Source organism: Mirounga angustirostris, unplaced genomic scaffold, assembly GCF_029215605.1.
Source record: "Mirounga angustirostris isolate CCGP_5_RB_7025 unplaced genomic scaffold, mMirAng1.0.hap1 SCAF_13, whole genome shotgun sequence".
Classification (NCBI taxonomy): Eukaryota; Metazoa; Chordata; class Mammalia; order Carnivora; family Phocidae; genus Mirounga; species Mirounga angustirostris.
The window spans coordinates 72069446-72080365 of record NW_026991721.1 but is presented as its reverse complement, the minus strand read 5'-3'; the positions used below and the strand labels follow the sequence as shown (position 1 = coordinate 72080365).

At 44.1% G+C, this 10920-nt stretch overlaps 1 protein-coding gene across 2 annotated transcripts in view; it reads left to right on the top strand.

Moving 5' to 3' along the window:
* The first annotated feature begins 281 nt into the window (after window positions 1–281).
* Window positions 282–10920, top strand: part of VSTM5 (V-set and transmembrane domain containing 5) — a 33265-nt gene continuing 22626 nt past the window's right edge. The window contains exon 1 of one of the 2 annotated variants that reach the window (XM_064577159.1): window positions 282–597. In XM_064577159.1, coding sequence (XP_064433229.1) covers window positions 507–597 — 91 coding nt within the window. In that variant the 5' untranslated portion in view covers window positions 282–506. The remainder of the gene's footprint in view (window positions 598–10920) is intronic. The other variant, XM_045894628.3, reaches the window with a different exon arrangement.

Sequence of the window (10920 nt, the reverse complement as noted above, 5' to 3'; positions counted from 1 at the left end):
ATGGATATCACTAGTATCCAGTGGCTCCACCCAGAGCAGCCTGGGGCTCCCTTGTCCCTTGTTCTCACCCCTTCACCCCAGGCTGTCACTTCACTTTCCTAAAAGCCCTCTCCTTGCCCATGGAGCCATTAGACAGTCTCTCTTGGTCCTCAGGCAACAGCTAGTACTTCCCCTCCCTCCTGCCATCCAGCATCCCGCTGAATCAGGAATCAATACCAGTAAACTGGGTGTGAACGGAAGGAGACGGCTCATTATTTGCCATTATTTACTTCTGAGTGTGTGCATTCTCACCGCTTCCCATTCTCTGTCTCTCCTCTTTCCTTCCCACTTCTTGGGAACTGGCTGTACAAATGCAGGGCTGCATTTGGCCCTAGAGGACCTGCGGACTCAGCGGAGGAGGGCGGAGGCGGCGGGCGGGGGCAGCACGGCGGCGGTGACAGCGCGCAGCCCAGCCGCGCCGCGCCGCTGGAAGCCCATGCCCGGCCCGAGCCGCCCGGGGGTTGCTCATGAGGCCGCTGCCGAGCGGGAGTAGGAAGAACCGCGGCTTATCCCTGGGGCTCCTCGCCCTCTGCCTGGCTGCCGCGCGGTGTCTGCAAAGTAAGCGCCGGGCGGCGCGGGGCGGCGCGGGGCGGCGGGGAGGCTCGGGGCGCAGCGGGGGCCGGCGGGGCGGCGCTGGGGGCGGCGGAGCTCGGGCGGGGGGTGGCGGCGGGGAGGCTCGGGGCGCAGCCGGGGCCGGCGGGGCGCAGCGGGGGGCGGCGGGGGCGCAGCGGGGGGTGGCGGCGGGGCGGTGCGGAGCGGCGGGCGGGTCCCGGGTGTCCGGCCTCCCGGCCACAGGCCCTAGCCCACTTCGGGGGGTTTGGGGGGCGGCCCGGCTGGCAGGGGGCGCGCTGCTTCCCGCCGGGGCTGGGCGCATCCTCTAGGGCGCCGACCGCGGCGGGAGGGACCCGGCCAAGTGGAGGCTCTCCCGGCCCGGCACCCTGGGCCACTTCGGGGTGCCGGCCCCGGCCCCGCCCGGCCGGGCGTTATCAGAGCCGGAAGCCGACGCGGAGATAACCGGCTGCCGGCCCGGTGGCCGCCTCCTCTGCAATATTTTCTATTTCTTTTTCCTGGAATGACCAGACTTGCGGCTGAGGTGTCCCCGACCCCAAGGGCACGCGGGCCCCGCCCTCTACGGTGGGGACCCCTCGCCCTCCCGCGGGCTTCCCCAGTCCCCACGACATTCTGTAGGCCTCCCCCTTCACGCAGACGAACCCGCAGCCGACTCTCTTGAAGAAAAGGGGTTCTGGGGGTTTGGGTTGGGTGTGGGGGCTGGAGATGGTCCTCACCACTGTGCACCGAGTGGCGGGCGTTGGGTGGGTCGGCCCTAGAATCTCCCGAGTTTGATGAGCCTTCATGTAACGCACAGCTGCACAAACTCCTGCCGACACAAACCACAGATTGTGACACAGTTTTACTTTCTCATCTAATCATTAACATTATTGTCATTTGCATGTTACAGATTAGTCGACTGAGATTTAGAGTAACCAGTACAGGGCATTGGAGGTGGGAGGACCTATAGTAAGAGCCAGAACTTATTAAGCATGTGTGCATTCACCATTCCTCGGACTTTACAAGACTTCTATCTTTGAATCCACAAGGCAACCCTCTAAGTGCTACTCTGTCCCTGTTTCACAAGTGGGGAAACTGAGGCACATGAGGTTGTTGCTTGCACAAAGTCACCAGCTAGTCAGTGGTGGTGCTAGGGCCCAAACCCAGGCGATCTAGCACTGGACCCTTCCACCGCTCTGCCCAGAGGCCAGCTTGGGAGACTGCAGATCTCAGAAACCTAGAAGGACTAGATAGGGCATGTACTTCTAGCTGCCTGTTGAGCAAGAAATAACTGGTTGTTAGTCCTTCAGGTAGGTGGGTGTGTTTGGTGTGGCAGTGACCTTTTCAATTGTTTTTCAACCCTCCAATCCGCTTCCAACCGCCATTCTTACACAACATCTGTACAGATGCTCCTGGCACTCAGGGGCCAGCCATTTTCCACACTCTCACTCATGGCACCCTCTACCTGGAGGAAGCAGGCCACAGTGGGGAAACCTAGTTCACAGTCATGCCCCCAGGCGAGCAAACGAGTTGGGAGCTTGCAGTGGTGAGCTGGAAGAGGCAGGAGGTGCTAACGTTCTGGGAGCCACAGAGGTTCAGAACCCCAACTGGAGAACTGGCCCTACTGAGTCATTCATGACCCAGTTCCCAGGAGAACAGGGGAACAGAGAGCGGGCTGAGTCTGGGTCAGGGGAGGGAGTGGATAGGGCAGGAGCAACCCTAGCTAGAATGGAGCTGTGGGTTGTGGGCTCAGCTGGGGGTGGACAGGTGGGAAGGGGAGGGCGAGTCAGGGTAGGAGGAATCTCATTGAATGAGAGATGCTGTACTTGGTATTCAGAAACCTACTGTTTACACCATTTTCTTTTTTTAAAGATTTTATTTATGTATTCATGAGAGACAGAGAGAGAGAGAAGCAGAGGGAGAAGCAGGCTCCCAAGGAGCAGGGAGCCCGATGTGGGACTCGATCCCAGGACCCTGGGATCATGACCTGAGCCAAAGGCAGACCCTTAACCATCTGAGCTACCCAGGCGCCCTACACCATTTTCTTTTCAGCTCTATCCGCATTGAGAAGCAGAGATCTTGCTCATTCCTCTTGACTGCTCTACCTACGTCATCATATAAATGTTCTAGTTTGTACTTAACCAGCCCTGTCCTGAGGGACATTTAAACTTTCAGTGTTTAGCCCCCACACAGGTGAGAGCAGCCGCCTACTGCAGGATAACAAGTATAGTGCTAGTGATAGGCGCATCATCTGGATGACATGGAAGGCTGGGGCCACCTCCAGGCTGACAGGTAGCCCCAGGACACACACTTCCTTTCCACAGGGATAGTGCCCAAAAAAAATGCTTGGAAGATTAAATGAAGCGATTGAGGGAGGGGTAAGGACTTTCAAACAGAAAGTCATCCAGATTTCTTCATTTCTGATCTCCAGGGGAGATCTGATATACTCCGTGCTGGTCTGGAAGAGGGCTGCAGTCAGGAGACCCTCCTTTCTCCATTTTCACCAGGACCTGAGGATACCTCTATATTTCATTCCCTGTAAGACTTTTTCCTTTAACATTTATTTATTTATCTAAGTATAATTGGCATACGATGTTATAGTATCTTAAGGTATACATCATATTGATCTGATAATTCTATATATTACTCAGTGCTCATCATAGTAAGTGTAGTCATCATCTGTCACCAACAACATTATTAAAAAATTATTAACTGAGGGTGCCTGGGTAGCTCTGTCATTTAAGTGTCCAACTCTTGATTTCCCTCAGGTCATGATCTCAGGGTCATGAGATTGAGCCCTATGTGAGGCTTCATGCTCAGTGAGTCTGCTTGAGATTCTCTCCCTCTTCCTCTGCCCCTCCCCACCCCTGCTCACACACGTGCTCTAAATAAATACATAAATAAATAAATAAAATCTTTAAAAAAATAAAAAACGGTTGACTGTATTTCCTATGCTGTACTTTTCATCTCCATGATGTATTTATTTTATAACTGAAAGTTTGTACCCCTGCATCCTGTTTACCCATCCTCCCAACCCACCTCCCCTCTGGCAACCACCAGTTCTCTGTATGTGAGAGTCTGTTTCTGTTTGTTTGTTCATTTGTTTCGTTTTTCAGATTCCACATTTAAGTGAAATAATACGGTATTCGTGTTATCCATGTCTGACTTATTTCACTTAGCATAATTCCCTCTAGGTCCATCCATGTTGTCAGAAATGGCAAGATCTCATTCTTTTTTATGGCTGAGTAATATTCCAGTGTGTGCGTGTATGTATCTCCTTTATCCATTTTTCAGTCATTTGCTGTTGTAAATAATGCTGCAATAAACATAGGGGTACATATATCTTTTCAAATTAGTGTCTTTGTTTTCTTTGGGTAAATATCCAGCAGTGGAATTACTGGATCACATGGTATTTCTATTTTTAATTTTTTAAGGACCCTCCATACTGTTTTCCACAGTGGCTGCACCAATTTACATTCCCACCAACAGTGTCTGAGGTTCCCTCTTCTCCATATTCTCACCAACACTTGTTATTTCTTGTCTTTCTGATACTAGTTATTCTGACCTGTGCAAAGTGATAGCTCATTGTGGTTTTGATTTGCATTTCTCTAATGATTAGTGATGTTGAGCGTCTTTTCATGTGTCTGTTGGCCATCTGTATGTCTTTGGAAAAATGGCTATTCAGGTCTTCTGCCCATTTTAAATCAGGTTGTTTGGTGTTTTGTGTTTTTTTTAGTGTTGAATTGTATAAGTTCTTTATATATTTTGGATATTAACCCCTTATCGGATATATCATTTGCAAATATCTGCAATAGGTTGCCTTTTTGTTTTGATGGTTTCCTTTGCTGTGCAAAAGCTTTTTATTTTTGTGTAGTCCTGATTCTTTATTTTGGCTTTTGTTTCTCTTGTCTGGGGCGACATATCTAGAAAAATGTTGCTAAGGCTAATGTCAAAAAGAGATTTGTGCTCTGTTTTCTTTTCTTTTAAGATTTTATTCATTCATTTGTCAGAGAGAGAGAGAGCCCAAGCAGGGGGAGTGGCAGGCAGAGGGAAAGCAAGGATCCTGACATGGGACTCAATCCCAGGACTCTGGGATCATGACCTGAGCTGAAGGCAGACGCTTAATCTACTAAGCCACCCAGGTGTCCCCTGCCTCTGTTTTCTTTAGTTTTATGGTTTCAGTTTTCACAGTTAGGTCTTTAATTCATTTCAGTTAATTTTTGTGTACGATGTAAGCAGGTGGTCCAGTTTTATTCTTTTGCATGTAGCTGTCCAGTTTTCCCAACACCATTTATTGAAGAGGCTGTCTTTTTCCCATTGTATATTCTTGCTTCATTTGTTCATAGGTTTATTTCTGGTCTTTGTATTCTGTTCTATTGATCTCCGTGTCTGTTTCTGTGCTACTACCATACTCTTTTGATTATTATCGTTTTGTAGTATATCTTGAAATCTGGGATTTTGATACCTTCAGTTTTGTTCTTCTTTCTCGAGATTGAGTGGCTATTGGGACCTTTGTGGTTCCATACAAATTTTAGGATTAATTGTTCTAATTCTGTGAAAAATGCTATTGGCATTTGTTTTAAAAGATTTTATTTATTTATTTAACAGAGAGAGACACACAGAGAGGGGGAACACAAGCAGGGGGAGTGGGAGAGGGAGAAGCAGGCTCCCCGCTGAGCAGGGAGCTCAATGTGGGCCTCTATCTCAGGACCCTGGGATCATGACTTGAGCCGAAGGCAGATGCTTGACAATTGAGCCACCCAGGTGCCCCTATTGGCATTTTGATAGGGATTGCACTGAATCTGTAGATTGCTTTGGGTAATATGGACATTTTAATGCTACTAATTCTTCCAATCTATGGTATATCTTTCCATTTGTTTGTGTTGTCCTCAATTTCTATCATCAATGCAGTTTTTCATCAGTGTTCTTTCATCAGTATAGTTTTCAGAGTATAGGTCTTTCACCTCCTTTGTTAAGTTTATTCATAGGTATTTTATTCTTATTGGTGCTACTATAAATGGAATTGTTTTATAATTTCTCTTTCTGCTACTTCATTATTAGTGTATGGAAATGCAACAGACTTTTGTATGTTAATTTCATATTCTGCAACTTTACTGAATTCATTTATCAGTTCAAATAGATTTTTGGTGGAGTCTTTAGGATTTTCTATATATAGCATCATGTCATCTGCAAAGAGGGACCATTTTACTTCTTCTTTACCAGTACGGATCCTTTTATTTTTATTTTTTTATTGTTTTCTTTTTTAAGATTTTATTTATTTGAGAGAGAGCTAAAGTGAGAGAGATTACAAAGGGAGAGAGAAGCAGACTCGCGGCTGAGCACAGAGCCCGGTACGGGGCTCTATCCCAGGGTCCTGAGATCATGACCCGAGTTGAAGGCAGTTGCTTAACTGACTGAGCCACCCAGGTGCCCCTGGATCCTTTTAATTCTTTGTCTTGTCTTCGTATCCTAGCTAGAATATCCAGTACTATATCGAATCAGAGTGGTGAGAGTGGACATCCTTGGCTTGTTCCGGATCTTAGAGTAAACACTCAGGTTTTCACCACTGAGTATGATGTAAACTGTGGGTTTTATGTATGGCCTTTATTATGTTGAGGTATGTTCCCTCTAACCCTTTGTTAAGGTTTTCTTCATGAACGGATGTTGTTCTTTGTCTAATGCTTTTTCTGCATCTATTGAGATAATTATATAGTTTTTATCCATCGTCTTGTTAATGTGATGTATCACCTTGAATGATTTGCAGATATTGAACCACCCTTGCATCCTTGGATTAATCCCACTTGATTGTGGTGAATGACTTTTTTGTTGTATAGTTGAATTCTGTTTGCTAATATTTTGTTGAGGATTTTTGCATCTATGTTCATCAAAGATACTGGCCTGTGGTTTTCTTTTTTCTTTCTTTCTTTCTTCCTTTTTTTTCTTTTCTTTTTTTTTTTTTTTTTGGTAGTGTCTTTGTCTAGTTTTGGTATCAGGGTAATGCTGGCCTCATAGAGTGGATTTAGAAGTTTTCCTTCCTCTTTTATTTTTGGAATAGTTTGAGAAGAATAGGTATTAAATCTTCTTTAAATGTGTTGTAGAATTCACCTGTGAAGCCATCTGGTCCAGAAATTTTGTTTGTTGGGAGTTTTTTTTTCCCCCTAGGCTGAAGTTTTATTTCAAAACATTCTGCAGTAAGAGCAAACATCCCCCCTACCCCCCCCCAGCACATTACTTAAACAAACAAACAAACACACACTATTTTCCCTACCCAGAAAAGTAAATAAGAAGATCATCACAATGTTGACATGTCCTTTAGCATAATCACAAGTCAGAGGCTACTTGATATTCTTTGATTAGCTGGAGTAAGTTTTCCAGTTTCATTTTTGTGTCTCCCTTTTTCTTTACTTCCTATTTGGCTTTTGTTTCTCTTGTCTGGGGCGACATATCTAGAAAAATGTTGCTAAGGCTAATGTCAAAAAGAGATTTGTGCTCTGTTTTCTTTTCTTTTAAGATTTTATTCATTCATTTGTCAGAGAGAGAGAGAGCCCAAGCAGGGGGAGTGGCAGGCAGAGGGAAAGCAGAGTTCGCTATCTTCTAATACCATTTCCACCGAAGGGGTTATGAATCATCATGTTGGGATTTTTTGATTACTGATTCAATTTTACTACTAGTAATTGGTCAGCTCAGATTTTCTATTTCTTCCTGATTCAGTTGTGGAAGCATGTATGTTCCTAGGAGTTTATCCATTCTAGGTTGTACAGTTTGTTAGCATATACATTTTTGTCATACTCTGTTATAATTTTTTGTATTTCTGTTGTGTTGGTTGTTATTTCTCTTCCTTCATTTCTGATTGGATTAATAGAGTCCTCTCTCTTTGATGAGTCTGGCTGAAGGCTGATCAGTTTTATCTTTTCAAAGAAACAGCTCTTGGTTTCGTTCATGTTTTTTTCTTTTTTCTACTGTTTTTTGTCTCCTTCATTTATTTCTGCTATAATCTTTATGATTTTCCTTCTTTCCACTGGCTTTGGGCTTTGTTCTTCTTTTTCTAACTCCTTGATGTGTATGGTTAAATTTTTTATTTGAGATTTTTCTTGTTTCTTGAGGTAGACCTGTTGCCATAAACTTCCCTCTTGGAACTGCTTTGCTCTGTCCCAAAGATTTTGGACTGTTGTATTTTCATTTTCATTTGTCTCCATGGATTTTTTATTTCCTCTTTGATTTCCTTAGTTAGTTGTTTAGTGGCATGTTGTTTAACCTCCAGGCATTTGCGTTTTTTCCATTGTTTTTCTTGTAACTGGGATTCCTAGTTTCATATGATTGTGGTGGAAGAGATGCTTGATATAATTTCAGTCTTCTTAAATATATTGAGACTTGTTTTGTGGCCTACCATGTGATCTATCCTGGAGGATGTTCCATGTGCACTTGAAAGAATATACAGTCTGTTGGTTTGGGATGGAATGTTCAGTACGTATTTGTTAGTCTATCTGGTCTAATGTGTTGTTGCTTGTTGATTTTCTGTCTGGATGATCTATCCATTGATGTATATGGTGTGTTAAAGTCCCCTACTATTACTGTATTATGTTAATTTCTTCCTTTATGTCTCTTCATAGTTGCTTTATGTATTTAGGAACACTTTGTTCGGTGCATAGATATTTACAGTTGTTATATCCTCTTGTTGAATTGATACCTTTATCATTATGTAGTGTCCTTTTATCTCTTGCTGTAGTTTTTTTTTTTTTTAAGATTTATTTATTTACTTGAGAGACAGACAGAGAGAACGCGCGCGTGCATGAGCCGGGGTGGGGGAGGGGCAGACAGAGAGGGAGAGAATCATTTTTTTTTTTTTTAAGATTTTATTTATTTATTTGAGAGCGAGCACATGAGAGGGGGGAGGGTCAAAGGGAGAAGCAGACTCCCTGCCGAGCAGGGAGCCCGATGCGGGACTCGATCCCGGGACTCCAGGATCATGACCTGAGCCGAAGGCAGTCGCTTAACCAACTGAGCCACCCAGGCGCCCTCTCTTGCTGTAGTCTTAATTTTAAAGCCTATTAATGTCTGATAGAAGTATTGCCACCCTGGTTTTTTTTCCCCCCTCCCATTTGCATGGTTTTTCTTTTTTTTTTTTTAGAGAGAGAGTGTGAGCCGGGGCGGGGCGGGAGGGGTTGCGGGCAGAGAGAGAGGGAAGGAGGGAATCCTAGGCAGGCTCCACGCTCAGCACAGTGCCCAATGTTGTGGGGCTGATCCCAAGATCCTGAGACCATGACCTGAGCCAAAATCAAGAGTCGGACCCTCAACTGAGGTCACTCAGGTGCCCCACAGGGTATTTGTTTTTCCAGCCCTTCACTTAAGTCTGTATGTGTCTTTAGGTCTGAAATGAGTCTCTTGTAAGCAGCATGAATGGGTATTTTTTTTTTTTTTAATCCATTCAGTCACCCTATGTCCTTTGATTGGAGCACTTAGTTCATTTACATTTAAAGTAATTATTGATAGGTATGTACTTAACACCATTTTGTTAATCGTTTTCTGGTTGTTTTGTAGTTCATCTCTGTTCCTTTCTTCTCTTGCTTTCTTCCCTTGTGGTTTGATAGTTTTCTTTAGTGTTATGCTTGGATTCCTCTCTCTTTGTGTTTTGTGCACCTATTATAGGTGGTTGTTGTTGTTGTTGTTTTAAGATTTTATTTATTTATTTGACAGAGAGAGAGAGAGACAGCGAGAGAGGGAATACAAGCAGGGGGAGTGAGAGAAGGAGAAGCAGGCTTCCCGCTGAGCAGGGAGCCTGATGCAGGGCTCAATCCCAGGATCCTGGGATCATGACCTGAGCCAAAGGCAGACACTTAATGACTGAGACACCCAGGCGCCCCCTATTATAGGTTTTTGACTTGTGGTTATCGTTGGGTTCATATATAACATCTTAATGTGTATAGAAGTCTATATTAAGTTGACAGTTGCTTAAGTTTGAGCACATTCTAAAAGCACTAAATTTTATTCCCCCCTCCACATTTTATGTATACATTGTCATATTTTACATATTCTTATTTTGCATATCTCTTAACTAATTTTTGTAGATATAATTGATTTTACTACTTTTGTGTGACTTTGTAAGTAATTTATCTACTACTATACGATATGTTTGCTTTTATTCATGAAATTTTTTACCTTTCATAATTTTTTTACTTCTAGTGATGGCCTTTTCTTCCCACTCAAAGAATTCCCTTTAACGTTTCTTGTAAGGCTGGTTTAGTGGTGATGAACTACTTTAACTTTTGTTTGTCTGGGAAACTCTCTCCTTCTATTCTGAATGATTACCTTGCCAGGTAGGGTATTTTGGGTTGAAGGTTTTTCCCTTTTAGCACTTTGAATATATCATGCCACTCTCTCTGGCCTGCAAAATTTCTGCTGAGTAGCTGTATGGAGTCACCCTTGTTTGTAACTATTTTTTTTTTTCTTGCTGCTTTTAAAATTAAAAGTTCAATTCTTTATCATTTTATTTTAAGATTTTACTTATTTATTTCAGAAAGAGGCGGGGAGGAGCAGAAGGAGAGGAAGAGGGAAAGAATCCCAAGCAGACTCCACAGAGTGCAGAGCCCTACACAGGGGTTGATCCCACAACCCTAAGACCATGACCCAAGCCGAAACCAAGAGTTGGACACTCAACTGACTGAGCCATCCGGGCGCCCCTACTTTTTGTCATTTTAATTATTATATGTCTTAGTGTGAACCGCCTGGGGTTAATCTTGTTAGGGGCTGTCTTTGCTTCCTGGATCAGGATGTCTGTTTCCTTCCCCAGATTAGCTGTTATTTCTTCAAATAAGTCTTCTGCCCTCTTCTCTCTCTTCTCCTTCTGGGATCCCTATAATGCAAATGTTATTACACTTGATGATTTCACAGAGTTCCCTTAACCTATTCTCATTTTTTACTATTTTTTTCTTTTTTGCTGTTCAGCTTGGTTGTTTTTCATTGCCCTGTCTGCTGTAGGACTTTCTTTTTTATTTTTTTTTAAAGATTTTATTTAGTTGACACAGAGAGAGAGCGAGAGAGCACAAGCAGGGGAAGCAACAAGCAGAGGGAAAAGCAGGCTCCCCGCTGAGCAGGGAGCCCGATATGGGGCTCAATCCCAGGACTCTGGGATCATGACCTGAGCTGAAGGCAGATGCTTAACCGACTGAGTCACCTAGGTGTCCCTGCTGTAGGACTTTTTAAAAATATATTTTACATTGTCTAAAGTCAGGATGCTTTAATATCTAATCAATAGCTTTGCTATAATCTCTGTTGGCCTGGACCGAAGTTGAGCCCTTTCTGAGAGGATGTGTGTTGCTTCTGTCAGTCACCAGG